Below are 17015 nucleotides of genomic sequence, written 5' to 3'. Positions count from 1 at the left end.
GTCTCCCGGTACTTACCTACATGCAACCTCCAATTATCACAAGATCTCCTCTACTCCCCTCTTATCTCCTCTTTCCACAATCGCATACAAGATTTCTCCCGTGCATCCCCCCTACTCTGCAACTCACTACTACAACATATCAGACTCTCGCCTACCATGGAAACCTTCAAAAAGAACCTGAAGACCTACCTCTTCCGACAAGCCTACAATCTGCGGTAAACACTGATCGACCAAGCCACTGCACGACCAGCTCTACCCTCACCTACTGTATCTTCACCCGTCCCTGATAGATTGTGAGCCCTCGCGGGCAGGGTTCTCTCTCCTCCTGTACCAGTTGTGACTTGTATTGTTTAAGGTTACTTTACTAGTTTTTATTATGTATACCCCTTTCCACATGTAAAGCACCATGGAATAAATGGCGATATAATAATAAATAATAATAAAAGCATGGCATAGGCTAATTTTTCTGCAAATTTTACATTCAAAAAGTCAAATGGCGCTCCTTCCCTTCCAAGCCCTGCCGTGTGCCTAAAAAGAGGTTTTTCCCCTCATATGGGGTATCGGCATGCTGTCGAGAAAAAGCACTACAAATTGTGCAATTTCTCCAGTTACCCTTATGAAAATAAAAATAATTGGGTCTAAATGACAATTTTTGTGAAAAAAGTTAAATATTTATTTTTTCCTTCTACATTCCATTAATTCCTGTGAAGCACCTCAAAGGTTAATATACTTGTTGAATGTGGTTTTGAGTACCTTGAGGGGTGCATTTTTTAGAATGGTGTCACTTTTGGGTATTTTATGTTATATAGTTCCCGCAAAGTCACTTTAATTGTGATGTGGTCCCTAAAAAAAATGGTTTTGTAAATTTTGTTGTAAAAATGAGAAATTGCTGGTCAACCCTTAACCCTTATATCTTCCTAACAAAAAAAAAATTAGCTTTCAAAAATTGTGCTGATGTAAAGTAGACATGAGGGAAATGTTATTTATTAGTTACTTTGTGTGATATGACTCTCTGATGATTTAAAGGGGATCTGTCACCCCATTTTTGGCCTATAAGCTGTGGCCACCGCCATCAGGGGCTTATCTACAGCATTCTGTAATGCTGTAGATAAGCTCCCAATGTAACCTGAAAGATAAGAAAAACAAGTTAGATTATACTCACCGGGGGGGCGTGGTCGGGTGCGGTGGGTGTCGTGGTCCGGTCCGGCGCCTCCCATCTTCTAGCGATGACGTCCTCCTTCTTACTTCTGCTGTGGCTCCTGCGTAGGCATACTTTATCTGCCCTATGGAGGGCAGAGTAAAGTACTGCAGTGCGCGGGTGTCGGGAAAGGTCAGAGAGGTCTGCAATACTTTACTCTGCCCTCAATAGGGCAGATAAAGTATGCCTGCGCAGGAGCCGTGGCAGAAGCAAGAAGGAGAATGTCATCGCTAGAAGTTGGCAGGCGCCAGATCGGACCGCGACACCCACCGGACCGGACCGGATCCCCGGGTGAGTATAATCTAACTCGTTTTTCTTATCTTTCAGGTTACATCGGGGGCTTATCTACAGCATTACAGAATGTTGTAGATAAGCCCCTGATGGCGGTGGCTGCAGCTTATAGGCAGGGGTGAACCTAGCCTCTCCACTGCCTGAGGCGAACAGCAAAATGACGCCCCACCCACCGCACACAAAGTAAATTTTTATATCTATATTGTAAAACTGAGTACAATAGTGGACATTTTGATTTAGATAAATAGAAAAAAAAGGTGTCCAAACACAAGGATGTCAGCGCCATCTCACAAGACCAACACAGTAGTATCCAGAACAAAGATCATTAATGGCAATAATAGGCCTAGCACAGGGCCGGACTGGGACAAAAATGCAGCCCTGCCACACAAATCCGACCAACCCACAAACTACTGTATAACACTCATCAGCCTCAATCAGTGAATTTTTGCTGAACTTTGTCGTCCCCTCATCACTCTCTTAAAGGAGTTATTTGAAGAGCCACATGTGAATGGCACCACAGTGCGTATGATTGACCACAGCTCCATTTACATGGTGCTCTTCAAAGCTACGTTTCCCAGGATCATGGGGGTCCCAGCGGTCAGATCCACAACAAACAGAATGTCATCCCCTATCCCCACATAATGCTCCATACAGTATTATGGGTCCCATATATTACTGCATACAGTATTATGGGCCCCATATAATGATCTATACAGTATATTGGGCCCCATATATTACTTCATACAGCATAATGGGCCTCATATATTACTTCATGCAGTATAATGGGCACCATATATTACTTCATACAGCATAATGGGCCCCATATAATTCTTCTCACCATACCCCGCTGCCCTGGTCTCCTCAGTGTATTCTGATCCTCCGCACTGATTGGCACAGGGAATTCATTAACTTTATGTATATAATTGTCCACTTGGACTGATAGTAATAGTGATTTGCTTGTACCCTGTTGTCTGGGGCTGGCCCACTTTATGGGGGTGCTCAGGGCATATGATTATACACCAGTAAAAAGTATGAAAGGCTCAATGTGACCAGTGCCACTTAGTTTCTTACCCCTCTTATTCTACCGGTACTGTGGGCACACTGACTAGTACTGAGGAAAAGAAAGAAAGAACAGAGAGAGAGAAAAAAGAAAATAGAGAGAGAAAGAAAGAAAGAAGAGAGAGAGAAAGAAAGAGAGGAAAGAAAGAACAGAGAGAGAAGGAAGAAATAAATAAAGAAACAGAGAAATATTGAACAGAGAGAAAAAAGAACAGAGAGAGAGAAAGAGTGGACAGAAAAAAAGAACAGGAAGAGAGAAAAAAGAGGGGAAAGAAAGAAAGAACAGAGAGGGAGAGAGAAAGAAAGAGGGGAAAGAAAGAAAGACCGGCAAGAGAAAAAAAAGAGAGAGGGGAAAGAAAGGGGAAAAAAAGAACAGAGAGAAAGAAAGGGGAAGAAAGAAAGAACAGAGAGAAAGAAAGAGGTGACAGAAAAAGAACAGAGAGAGAGAAAAAAAGAAAGAGGGGAAAGAAAAAACAGAGAGGGAGAGAGAAAGAATGAGGGAAAAGAAAGAACAGAGAGAGAAAGAAAGAAAGAAAGAAAGAAAGAGGGGAAAGAACAGAGAGAAAGAAAGTGAAATAAAGAAAGAACACCCTGGAAGACCCTGGACAGAGCGTCGGCTTTGGTACTTTTGTTGCTGAGATGGAAACGGAGCTCGAAGTCAAATCGGGCGAAAAACAAGGACCATCTGGCCTGACGAGGGTTGAGTCTCTGAGCAGACTGGAGATAGGCCAGATTCTTGTGATCCGAGAAGATGACAAAGGGATGGACAGCTCCTTCCAGGAGGTGACGCCACTCCTCCAAGGCCAACTTGATGGCCAGAAGTTCCCAGTCGCCGATCGAGTAGTTATACTCGGATGGAGAAAAGGCCTTCGAGAAGAAGCCACAAGGGTGCAGACGACCGGAGGCGGATCTCTGGGACAATACTGCCCCGGCACCTGTCGAGGAAGCATCCACCTCGAGTACAAAAGGTCGGTTGCTCTCCGGGCAATGCAGGACCGGAGCCGTGGAGAAAGCCCATTTTAGGGTCAGAAAGGCCTCTTCAGCCTCCGGAGGCCAATCCTTGGGAGTAGTCCCTTTATGGGTGAGAGCAGAAATAGGTCTTGTGATTGTGGAAAAGTGAGAGATTAATTGACGGTAATAATTGGCGAATCCGAGAAATCGTTGTATCGCCCTTACTCCGACGGGGCGAGGCCATTTGAGAATGGCAGACAACTTCTCGGGGTCCATCCTCAGTCCAGCGTCGGAGATAATGTATCCCAGAAATGGCAGAGAGGTTTGTTCGAAGAGACATTTCTCTATCTTCGCATACAGGCGGTTCTCCCGAAGATGCTGTAACACCAAGCGGACACTCTTTCTATGGGACGAGAGATCCGGCGAGAAGACGAGGATGTTGTCCAAGTACACGACCACACAGGAGTACAAGAGGTCCCAGAAGATCTCGTTGACGAACTCTTGAAACACCGCAGGAGCATTACAGAGACCAAAGGGCATAACCAAGTACTCGTAATGGCCATCTCGAGTGCTGAAAGCTGTCTTCCACTGCTCTCCAGCGCGGATACGGACCAGATTATAGGCTCCTCTGAGGTCCAGCTTAGAGAAGACCCAAGCTCCTCTGAGATGGTCAAACAACTCCGGAATGAGTGGAAGAGGGTACCTGTTCTTGATGGTAATCTCATTCAAGCACCTATAGTCAATGCATGGCCGTAGAGTTCCGTCCTTCTTTTTGACGAAGAAAAACCCGGCTCCCGCGGGCGACGAGGATTTCTGTATAAAGCCTTTAGCAAGGTTCTTCCGGACGTACTCGGACATGGCTGTGGTCTCAGCGGGAGACAGGGGGTAGATTCTGCCCCTTGGGGGGTTGAACCGGGAACAAGTTCAATTGGGCAGTCAAAAGGCCGGTGTGGAGGAAGGACCTCCGCTTCCTTCTTATCAAAGACATCGACGTAGGAACTGTAGGCTGGAGGGAGACCCGGAAGGTCTGGGGGTGGCTGAGGAGCGGCCGCCAGGGGGACAGGAGTCAGACAGCGAGCTTGGCACGGGTGCCCCCAGCGGAGTATCTCCCCAGAAGACCAGTCGAGAACAGGCTGATGAGTCCTTAACCATGGGAGACTGAGTAGAATGGCGTGGGAGAGCTTAGGCAAAACGTAAAAGGCTATCTTCTCTCGATGTAAGGCACCGACTTGCAACTTCACTTCTTCAGTGACCAAGGTGACGGTCACCTGTAGCAGTTTACCATCCACCGCGGCAATCTGGAGAGGGTTAGATAGAGCAACCACGGGAATTTGGTATTTGTCCACTTCTTCAGGCCGAATGAAGTTACCTGCCGAGCCCGAATCCATGTAGGCCACCTCGGACCCACCTCTCTCCCCTGAAAGCAAAACAACAGATATAGTAAGAGCTTGAGAGGGATCATCATCACCTAGGGAGGCCTCACTTACCTGTCTCTTAGGACTGGTGCGGATATAGTGTGATGAACCTCCGCAATAAAGGCACAGACCTTGTGCACGTCTCTCTTGCTGATGCAACTCAGCCAACCTGAGGTGGTCTATCTGCATGGACGCGACCGAAGAGGAAGAAGGGGACCCGGCCGAACGAGGTCTGGCAGAACAGGTGAGAAGAGGAGCTGGCCTGGTGGACCTCCTGTCTCTCGCTGACTCCCTAGCGCGCTCCTGGAAGCGTAGGTCAATGCGGGTAGCCAGCGAGATAAGGTTCTCTAAGGTGGGTGGGGTATCTTGACCTGCGAGTTAATCTTTTATTCTGCCTGAAAGACCGCGCCAGAACGCCCCTACCAAAGCCGTGTTATTCTAGCCGAGCTCGGAGGAGATAGTGTGAAAGCAGATAGCATACTGTCCGAACGTGAGAGAACCCTGATGTAGGTTAAAGAGTGACTCGTTGAGATCGGCTAACCGACCCGGCTCATCGAAGTCCCTGCGAAAAGTATCCAAGAAAACCGGAAGACTTGAGACAACGGGATCGTCACGTTCCCAGAGAGGATTCAACCAGGACAGGGCCTCTCCCTCCAGAAGGGACATAATAAAGGCTACTTTGGCCCGGTCAGAGGGATATTGCTGCAGCAACCATTCAAAGTGGAGGCTGCACTGATTTAAGAACCCCCTGCAGAGCTTGGGATCCCCAGTGAAGCGAGGCGGTTTGGAGAGGCGGGGCGTCAGGAGAGCTGTAGGAGCGGTGGGAGGAGTCGGAGTTGCGGCGGCAGACTGGAGGACCGACAAGCGGCTATCAAAGGAGACCATGTAAGACAAAATATGGGCTTGAGTATCTTGTTGCTGGCCCAGCTCCTGTCGAAGACTGGCCAGTAGATTGGCATTTCCAGGATGGCCACCTACAGGGCCGACAAACGGGTGTCCATAGACTTCATGACAGACATAATGCGTCCCTGATTCTCCCACCGGAAGAGTAACTCTTTCTGGTTAGCAGCAGTAGTACCGGTGGAGTCCATGGCCTGATCGTACTGTTAGCATGGCTGGTCTGGAGCCGGAATCTCCAGGAGTGGACCCTCTGGGCCGTGGCACCGAGGGGCCCCTTGGTGAGCTGCCAGGTGGAACAGACCCCTATACAGGGACCGTTAGGAGCAGGCCCAGGGGTTTGAGTACCACGGTAGCCGGTACCGAGAGGGGAGGCTCAGGATGGACTGGAGTAGGACTGTGGGATTGAACTGTAGATGACAGAACAGAGCTGGAACACAGGAGACAGGAGTGGAGTAAGACTGTAGACTGGAACGCGGAGGAACTGAAGTGTAGATGACAGGACAGAGCTGGAACACAGGAGACAGGAATGGAGTAAGTCAGAAGGACTGGAGCAGGATGGAACAGGAACACCGGAGGCAGGACTGGAGTAGGACGGAAGGACTGGAGCAGCATGGAATAGGAACACCAGAGGCAGGACTGGAGTAGGACAGCAGGACTGGAGCAGGATGGAACAGGAACACCGGAGGCAGGACTGGAGTACAGCAGGGGACACGGATAGCCGGACTGCGAGGCTGCTGCAGGGAGCACACGAGAACGGGACTGTGAGACTGCAGAGAGCACACGAAGAAGCGAGGCCCAGTGTGCTAGGAAACACAACGATCAGGCGCCTCCCTCAGGGGTAAGCAGCCTGATATGCCCCTGTCTGGTCTGCCATTGGTCAGGGAGTGCTTCCGGGTCAGGGCATAGCTGGAGCAAAAGAAGCAGAAGGGAGGCGCGGCCGCGGCCTATGGCGCATGGGCACTGCATGCAAAGACGCCGTCAGCCGCGCGCCTGTCAGAGGTGACCGCCGTGGCTGTCGGGCGGCGAGGGGCTGCGGCGTGGGAGCGATGGCCGGGTGAGTATGCAGAGACGGCGTGACAATTACGTTCATTTCACAAACCTTCCCACCGAACCTCTTTTCTAAAAAGCAGTCCATGATGAAGGCCATGTAGGCCAAAACGTTTACAGACTGCATTAAATAAAAAATTCTTTCCATTCATGGACATCATAAGTTGAGTGCCAAGATTCCCTTTAAGGGCATCACAATAAAAAGTTTGAAAATTGCAACATTTTCAAAATTTTTGCCAAATTTCCTATTTTTTCAGAAATAAACATAAGTGATATCAAAGAAATTTTGCCATTATCATGAAGTACAATATGTCATAGAAAACAATCTCAGAATCAGTGGGATCCATTGAAGCGTTCTAGAGTTATGACATCATAAAGTGACAGTGGTTAGAATTTGAAAAAAAGTAGCCTGGTCAGGAAGGTGAAAACAGGCTTCGGGGTGAAGGACTTAAAAAACCTTTAGTAGGGTGGAAAAATTTGAACATATTGCTATATTACTTTTTGCTGTTTCCCCTGTAACCTGGAGCTGTTACTGTAGCACCAATTACTAGATAAATTCACATTTCAGGCTACATAGTGGAGCTGACTGCATCTCCTAAGATCCAGTAGTGCCTCCTTCCCTACACCCAGTAATTACATAATTAACCCAGTGTTTTCTAACCTGTATATACAATTCTTGTTCAGTGGTATGAACACAGGGAGTAAGAAAGTAAACATGGTAATATACCATGTTTATATTCTCTGTAGGGAGTGTGGCTGTGCCTCACAGCTGGCTCTCTAAAACTACATAATCTCCTGCAAGCTGCTTACTATGCAATGATGCGTTAGAAGCTCAGTGCAGAGTAAAGTGTGGACTAAACCAAACGTTTATAGTCTAGTTGTAGTTAAAAATCAAGTAAACTTGTAATCTGACAGAATTGAGAATACTAACATATGTTTAAATCTGTACATCAAATATATCTCATAACAGTTCATATTTAAGAGTTTTCCAACACAGAGAACATATGTGACAGTTATTGAAATATAACATCAAATTATGACCTGTTGGGATTTTTCCTTAAACTTCTATTGAATAAAGAGTATTTATTGTTCAGTTAATGACTATACAATTTTCTAGTATGCTTTCTGTATATAATTCTCAGGTAGATTCATTACCAGCCAGCCATCTTGATAATCTGATTCTGTATCAGTTCCATGATCTTCACTTTCTTGTTCATTTTCATGCTCATCTGGTACAAATAGCAAAGACTCTTTCTTTGACATTTCTGCAATTCGTCGCGCTATTTTGATTTCACGTTTAATGTCATCATCTTCTTCAATCTTTCGTTCAGTTTCAGCTAGTTCAGCTTCATCTGTTACTTTTATGAACTCATCATCTTCGCCCTCCATAGTTATGGAATATTCATTGAACTCATCTGGAAGAAATGAGAAATAGTGACCACACATACAGATTGGCAAGTCTGAAAATCTTATGTCTGAAAAGGGGTACTTCAAAAGGTAGGGACACTATGTTAAGGGGTTATGCCACGAGTTGAAAAAAGAAAATCCCTTTAACTGTATTCACTGTAAAAACACCATTCTCCAAGGTAATTTTCACCCATTTTAGCCTCTTTTCTCACTACCCTGTAGCTCTGGTCTCTTCACTTTCTTTGAATGGGACAGACTGCACCATGTGGCCAGGAAGAAGCAGAATGTTGGCTTCTTTTTTAAAATCCTGCTACCGACCGTTAGAAGATGGAGTCCCTCACACACGGCCTCAGAATCCCACTAAAAAAAACTACTAATTTATTTATTTACTTTAATCCTGTCAGATCATTACACAACATGAAATAGAGGGACAGGGCGGAGAAGCTGCTGAGAATGTCGGATTCCCACTAAAGGATGACAATCATTTCAACCATGGTAGGAAACAGCAGGGGCAATAAACCTGAAATACGTACACAAAACCACAGACTATTTTTAACAGATGTATAATGTAAGTACAACGCTTTTGATACGACCCATTGAGTTTTAAATAATACTTTTCTTAAACGTAAAGAGACACTGATTCCAACGGTGTGTCATTTAATGGGCTGAACGCAGGAGAATATCACAAGAATGCCAGTAAACTTGCTACTATCTAGTCCTCCATATTTATGAGCTCTATATTGCCTCTGCCACTGATTTTCAGCTTTTTGCCTATGTATAGACTACACAGTAGGCTGTTGATCAGTGGTGTGGGATGTGTCATGTAACAGACAAAACAGTGATTTTATCAAAAGTGGCACAAGCAGCCCAGTAACTTCACTGGAATCAGGCTATCTGCTCCTATAACATGATCTCAGATGGGGTAGCAAAAACATGGTTACCAAAAATTCCCTTAAGAAGCATGTATTTTTGTTTTTAGTTTATTGCTGCAACAGGGCTTGATTGAATGTCAAGAGAGATACATTTTTATCAGTGGTAAGATCCTGGAAACTGAGACACTGGAGTCCAACCGCAGCTCCTACTATCCTACTATTGCAGAGTGAGTGAATGAGTTTGAACAATTTTTTCCTATTTATGGAGGAGATTACAGCAGATGACTTTGACCGATTTGATGCTTTCTGCCACATATGGTTTGTATACAGTACATCTCTCCTTTCCCTCATTCTAAGTATTCTTCCCTCTGGCCTTCTTTCCACTTTGGCAATAGTTTTTTGATGATTTACCTTAATGATTAAATAAGCAGTCCATGAAGATTTATTTTAATAATTCTGTGTGTATGTGTAGCTACTGCAGTGTGAATGTATCAATATAGTCACCTATCATCGCCTTCTCCGGTGTCCAGTGCCTTATGGCTCTTCTTCTCTGTGACATCAGTGCTCTTCAGACTCTCCAGGTTACACTGTGCTCTTTGTGACCTGGCTCTTTTACACTGGAAGTCTATAATGTGTCAGAAAGGGGCTACATAGGCTTACGTTGTAAAAGAGATTTACGGGTCACGCATAGATTGATCTGGATAGTGTGAACAGCTGTGACCTCACTGAGAAGAGGAGCAGAAAGGAACTGGATCCTGCAGAAGGCAACGGTAGGTGAATATATTAAAATGCTCACATTACATTACATAAATATGGTCCACCCCCACAAGAAGGCACACGCCGAAACGTACGTCAGGGTTTTCTCCTGGGTTTGGCACCACAATCCTGCTTCATTCTGTTCTTGAGCTATTTTGAATTATTTATACTTCATAAATATATGAATGGAGATATAAAACCAGTGTTCATAGAAGTACTGTTGTATACTATGGGGCAGTTCAGGTGACATATGTTTACATCCACCTGGTAGTGATTTATAAATGTGGCGTTGTGATGCCACTTATTATTTTCCAACTCCTTTTACATATTTTTAATTTGACTTGAGAGTTGTCTATTTACAAGTAAAATTTTGATATTATTGTCTACGAATGTTGCTCTCTAGTACACTCTTCTTATATGATTTATATTGTCTTGTGTATTGAACCGTCTACGTTGTCCGTGTTCATTTGTATTTGTGATGTACTGTGGACACATTTGCTAAATGAATATGGTCAGGCTTGGTCATTAAAAAAATGATATGTTTCGTAAAAAAAAAAAAAAAAAAACGAATTCCCAAAATATAAGTACGGTAACTAAAATGAAATTAAACTTACCATAGTAATAAGAGAGAGCTTAGTGCATACCTTTTATGTGTATAGCTCAACTCCTTTGTACACTGAAAGTTAAGAACGGGACTACTTTGTCAAAACATACAATCTGTGAGTTCAAGATTAAAAGGGTTGTCCAGTCTCAGATACAAAGTCTGCAGTCATGCTATATCACTGCAAACTCTTGAATCATCAGGCTGTCACAATTCCTCTATTTCCCATGCAGGATGGCTGTCTTGTGACCGTCAAGTGACTTGTCAGTAAAGTGTTGACTAGAGTCAGACAGCTTTCTCAATTTTCTTAGATTGAGAGAATCTGGATGAATCTAACTGGCAAGTGACCTCAAGTATGTAAGTCGCATATACACTCACTGGCCACTTTATTAGGTACACCATGCTAGTAAGGGGTTGGACCCCCTTTTGCTTTCAGAACTGCCTCAATTCTTCGTGGCAGAGATTCAACAAGGTGCTGGAAGCATTCCTCAGAGATTTTGGACCATATTGACATGATGGCATCACACAGTTGGCGCAGATTTGTCGGCTGCACATCCCTGATGTGAATCTCCCGTTCCACCACATCCCAAAGATGCTCTATTGGATTGAGATCTGGTGACTGAGGAGGCCATTTGAGTACAGTAAACTCATTGTCATGTTCAAGAAACCAATCTGAGATGATTCGAGCTTTATGACATGGCGCATTATCCTGCTGAAAGTAGCCATCAGATGTTGGGTACATTGTGGTCATAAAGGGATGGACATGGTCAGCAACAATACTCAGGTAGGCTGTGGCGTTGCAACGATGCTCAATTGGTACCAAGGGGCCCAAAGAGTGCCCAGAAAAAATTCCCCACACCATGACACCACCACCACCAGCCTGAACCGTTGATACAAGGCAGGATGGATCCATGCTTTCATGTTGTTTACGCCAAATTCTGACCCTACCATCCGAATGTCGCAGCAGAAATCGAGACTCATCAGACCAGGCAACGTTTTTCCAATCTTCTACTGTCCAATTTCGATGAGCTTGTGCAAATTGTAGCCTCAGTTTCCTGTTCTTAGCTGAGAGGAGTGGTACCCAGTGTGGTCTTCTGCTGCTGTAGCCCATCTGCCTCAAAGTTCGACGCACTGTGCGTTCAGAGATGCTCTTCTGCCTACCTTGGTTGTAACGGGTGGCAATTTGAGTCACTGTTGCCTTTCTATCAGCTCGAACCAGTCTGCCCATTCTCCTCTGACCTCTGGCATCAACATGGCATTTCCGGCCACAGAACTGCCGCTCACTGGATTTTTTTTCTTTTTCGGACCATTCTCTGTAAACTTCTAGAGATGGTTGTGCGTGAAAATCCCAGTAGATCAGCAGTTTCTGAAATTCTCAGACCAGCCCTTCTGGCACCAACAATCATGCCACGTTCAAAGGCACTCAAATCACCTTTCTTCCCCATACTGATGCTCGGTTTGAACTGCAGGAGATTGTCTTGACCATGTCTACATGCCTAAATTCACTGAGTTGCCGCCATGTGATTGGCTGATTAGAAATTAAGTCTTAACACACAGTTGGACAGGTGTACCTAATAAAGTGGCCAGTGAGTGTATATGGTCGCATGGCTGTCCATCCTTAGACCTTCTTCACACGTCCTGGTGATTCCTGTACTGAAAAAAACAGTACTGGTGAGATCCGTGGTCCATGTGCCATCCATGTGCTGCCAGTGTGACACGTATGGAATGACATGCAGCATAGAAATTGAAGAGTGCTTTGTATTATAGATGTTCAAAAATAGAGATAGTGATCAGGAAGATGATGATGCATAGATAGATAGATATACATGTGGTCAAAATTGTTGGTACCCCTCGTTTAATGACAGAAAAACCCACAATGGTCACAGAAATAACTTGAATCTGACAAAAGTAATAATAAATCAAAAATCTATGAAAATCAACAAATGAAAGTCAACCATGCTTCCACAGAATTTTAAAAAAAATAAAACTCATGAAATAGGCCTGGACAGAAATGATGGTACCCTTAACTTGATATTTTGTTGCACAACTTTTTGAAGCAATCGCTGCAATCAAACGATTCCTGCACCTCTCGACAAGTATTTTGGTCCACTCTTCAAGAGCAAACTGCTCCAGTTCTCTAGTGTTTGAAGGTTGCCTTTTCCAGATGGCATGTTTCAGCTCTTTCCAAAGATGTTCAATGGGATTTTGGTCAGTGATCATAGAAGGCCACTTCAGAACAGTCCAATGTTTTCCTCTTAGCCATTCTTGGGTGTTTTAGCTGCGTGTTTTGGGTCATTATTCTGTTTCCAAACCCATGACTTGAGACTGAGACCAAGCTTTCTGACACTGGGCAGGACATTTCTCTCTAAAATCCCTTGATAGTCTTGAGATTTCATTGTACCCTGCACAGATTGTAGACACCCTGTGCCAGATGCAGCAAACAAGGCCAGAACATAACAGAGCCTCCTCCATGTTTCACAGTAGGGACAGTGCTCTATTCTTGATATGCTTCATTTTTCCGTCTGTGAACATAGAGCTGATGTGCCTTGCCAAAAAGTTCCATTTTTGTCTCATCTGTCCATAGGACATTCTCCCAGAAGATTTGTGGCTTGTCAACATATAGTTTGGCAAATTCCAATCTGTTTTTTTATGATTATTTTTCAACAATTTTCGTCTCTCATGAAGTTCACGTTGGCTCATACAATGACGGATGTGGCGATCTGACACTGATGTTCTTTGAGCTTGAGGATCAACTTTAACATGTTTAGAAGTTTTTCTGGACTCTTTTGTTACCATTCATATTATCCATCTCTTTGATTTGTCATCATTTTTCCTCCTACGGCCACGTCCAGGGAGGTTTGCTACAGTCCCATGGAGCAAAATTTCTGAATAATATGTGCAACTGTAGTCTCATGAACATCAGGCTGTTTGGAGATGGTCTTATAACTTTTACCTTTAACATGTTTGTCTATAATTTTCTTTCTAATCTACTGAGACAACTCTTTCTTTCGCTTCTTCTGGTCCATGTTGAGTGTGATACACACCATGTCACCAAACAGCACAGTGAGTATCTGCAGCCCTCTATAAAGTCTCAAGCACTGATTCCAAGATTGTAGACACCTGTGATGCTAATTAGTGGATACACCTTGATTTAAGATGTCCATTTTGTCACATTATTTTCAGGGGTACCATCATTTCTGACCAGGACTATTTCATGAGTTTTATTTTTTTGAAAATTCTGTTTCAGCATGGTTGAAAACCAATGTCTGACATTCATTTGTTCACTTTCATTGATTTTTTATTTTTACTTTTGCCATATTAGAGCGCCAATCAACACGCAGGGATTGTCTGCCACACACTATAATGCCGCAGCCATCTTTCCTGTGGCTGGCTGCACAGCATCATCAGGTCGATAAGAGACCTGGCGCCACCCTGCTCGTCGCATTCAGCTCCAGATTCAGACAGTGTAGGGAGAGCTGCTGCTGAGATAGGGACAGATTTGTGCTAAGTTAGTGTGGGTATACCATCATAGAATCCACAAATCCAGCTAAACCAACAGTCCTTCTATGGACTAATTACGGGGAATATAGATTGCAGTGCTAGGTAGGCAGGGAGTGTATGTGCATATATACACATCAGTGCAAGGCATGCAGGCACTGTATGTGGGTATATAGAAGATATCATTGCATACATCAAAAGGGTGCATTACTGTCTGCTGCTGCTGCCTATTACATATTATTATTAATATTTATTTATCTAGCACCATTAATTTCATGGTGCTGTACACAAGAGGGGTTACATACAAAGTAATAGACATCGTTAAGAGTAAACAAATTTACAATGACAGACTGGTACAGAGGGGAGAGGACCCTGTCTTTGCGGACTTACATTCTATGGGATAGTGGGGAAGAGACAGAAGGTTTGGGGTGCAGCAGATCTGGTGGTTTTGAGGCGGCGGCTCGGGTGGTGGTGAGGTGGCAGACTGGTTATTGATGTAAGCTTTCCTGAAAAGATGGATTTTCAGGTTCCGTTTTAAGAATTTGAGGGTGGTGGATAATCGGACGTGTTGAGGCATGGAATTCCAGAGGACAGGGGATATTTGGGAGAAATCTTGTAGGCGGTTGTGTGAGGAACAAATAAGTGTGGAGGAGAGTAGGAGGTCTTGGAAGGATCGAAGATTACGTGAGGGAAGATATTGGAAGATTAGTTCAGACATATAGGGAGGTGTTATGAACGGGTCTCCGACGAGGATGGCAGGAATAGGCTAAGCAACCAGGAAACCAGAGAGGTTGGTAACTTAGCAGATTGCAGACCCCTGATCCTAACAACACAACTAGCAGTAGCCTTGGAGCGTTCCTACGATGCCCTAGACGCCTCGGCACAGCCGGAGAGCTAACTAAGCCTAAAGTCAGAAAGGTGAAATCTAAACTGCACCAGAGCAGATCCCCAAAGGAATAGATAGCCCCCAAACATATATTGTCGATGAGACAAGATGAGACACAGACACAGGCAGAAAATAGACTGAGTAAATGATGGGGCCCAAACTGTCTAGATAGGACAGGACAGAAAAGATACTGTCTGCAATCACGCAAAAACACTAAAAAATCCAACACATCTGATATACAAAAAACACTGAGGCCACACAACCTCATCCCCACTAGATTAGCACTCTGGTGTGAACTGGAAGCAAAGCAAAAGATACCAGTACAACAGGGGACTGAACAAACCAACACAAACTGCAACACGTGGAGCGGAGCCCAGCGCTGCCCCCAGCAGGGAGCACGCTGAACCCTTGCAACAAAGCAGAAAGCAGAAAAAGGCACAACCAGATTAGAAGCAAAGGATTAGCAAAATAATCACTTAACTGAACTATGCAGATCAGGCAGGAGACTGAAGAACTCAAAATGCACCAGGAGAAAATCACGAGCAACCACCAAGGGAAGCCTGCTCACTTATATGCTCCCAGCCAGTAATCCCAGATTCCCAATCATCGTCGTCAGGTGGCAAACTTCCATCAGACTGGCCAGCTCCACTACCACCAGTAACCACCAGAGGGAGCTCCGGCTCAGAAGTCCAATCAAGGGAATTCACAACTGTACCCCCGTTGAGGAGGGGTCACCGAACCCTCATCCACGCCACCAGGCCAATCAGGATGGGCCCAGAGAAAAGCACGAATCAATCTCTTGGCATGAATGTCAGAAGCAGAGACCCAAGAATTATCCTCCTGGCCATAACCTTTCCACTTGACCAAGAAATGAAGTGTCCGTCTAGCCAGACGAGAATCCAATATCTTCTCTACCTCATACTCCAAATTACCCTTAACCAGTACAGGGTCAGGGGGCGCCGCCATGGGAACTACTGGCTCCACAAATCTTTTCAACTAAGATTTATGAAAAACGTTATGAATCTTAAACGTAACTGGAAGAACCAAAAGGAAAGAAACGGGGTTAAGGATTTCCAAAATCTTATAAGGTCCAATAAACCTTGGCTTGAATTTTGGAGATGCAACCTTCATGGGAATATTTCTTGAGGACAACCAAACCATATCACCCACTTTAAACAGGGGAACCAATGGTCCTATGACTGTTGGAAAACCTGTTGTGAATTCTCTTTCTGGGCTTCCTCTGGTGGTTAATGGAGGTAGTGAAGCTGATTTGATTGACAGAGGCTTACCACCTGATAATGAGGACGACGATTGGAGATCAGAGGCTTCAGAATGGGATTTAAGACACCCTCTATCCCTGCTGGTGATTTTTGCTGCCTTGCCTCCTGAGGTCTGACGTATCCAGCTCTTTCCCTGCATTGTCCAGCTAAGTGATTCATTTGCTTTTCTATTTCCATTTGTTCAGGTTCTGTCTATTCCTGCTTTGTGCGGGTCAGCCAGCTCCTGCTGGGGCTGTGCTGCATCACCACATATGTTGCTGCTTGTGCCAGTTTGTTTTTCCCTCCTGGTATATTGGTCTCTGTTGCTTTGCTTTCAGAATCTACCAGAGTACAGATATAGTGGAAGGTGAAGTCGTGTGACTTCAGGGTTTTTGTGCATCAGTTGTGTTGGACATTTTGCAGGGTTTTTTGTGCGTGATTGCAGACAGTATCTATCCTTTCCTGTCCTGTCTAGTTAGTGTGGGCCCCATCATTTGCTCAGTCTATTTTCCTACCTGTGTTTGTGTTTTCATCTTGTCTCACCGACAATATATGTTTGGGGGCTATCTATTCCTTTGGGGTCTGCTCTGCGGCAGTTTAGCTTTCCCCTTTCTTGCTTTAGGCGTAGTTAGCTCTCCGGCTGTGCCGAGGTTTCTAGGATCATCGTAGGTATGCTCCACGGCTACTGCTATTTGTGTGGACAGGATCAGGGGTTTGTAATCCGCTTAGTTACACTCTCTAGTGTTCTGTGGCTCAGCTCGGGCCTGCTCTCCTCCTCAGTGACCCATTCATAACAAAAACCGTTGGGCCTTTTCCTGAGAGTGGGACAACTTATCCACTACTTGGTCCCAAATCTGCTGCATTCTCTCTACCAC

General features: G+C 44.8%; 1 protein-coding gene across 2 annotated transcripts in view; it reads right to left on the bottom strand.

Moving 5' to 3' along the window:
• LOC141099765 (NFX1-type zinc finger-containing protein 1-like) overlaps window positions 1-17015 on the bottom strand; it is a 400215-nt gene that overhangs the window by 105388 nt on the left and 277812 nt on the right. For both annotated transcript variants that reach the window (XM_073587803.1, XM_073587804.1), the window contains one exon: window positions 8017-8276. In XM_073587803.1, coding sequence (XP_073443904.1) covers window positions 8017-8276 — 260 coding nt within the window. The remainder of the gene's footprint in view (window positions 1-8016; window positions 8277-17015) is intronic.

The sequence above is a fragment of the Dendrobates tinctorius genome, unplaced genomic scaffold (genome assembly GCF_039654945.1).
Source record: "Dendrobates tinctorius isolate UK_male_01 unplaced genomic scaffold, ASM3965494v1 ptg000102l, whole genome shotgun sequence".
Taxonomy (NCBI): Eukaryota; Metazoa; Chordata; class Amphibia; order Anura; family Dendrobatidae; genus Dendrobates; species Dendrobates tinctorius.
This window is presented reverse-complemented; position numbering and strand designations above follow the sequence as displayed.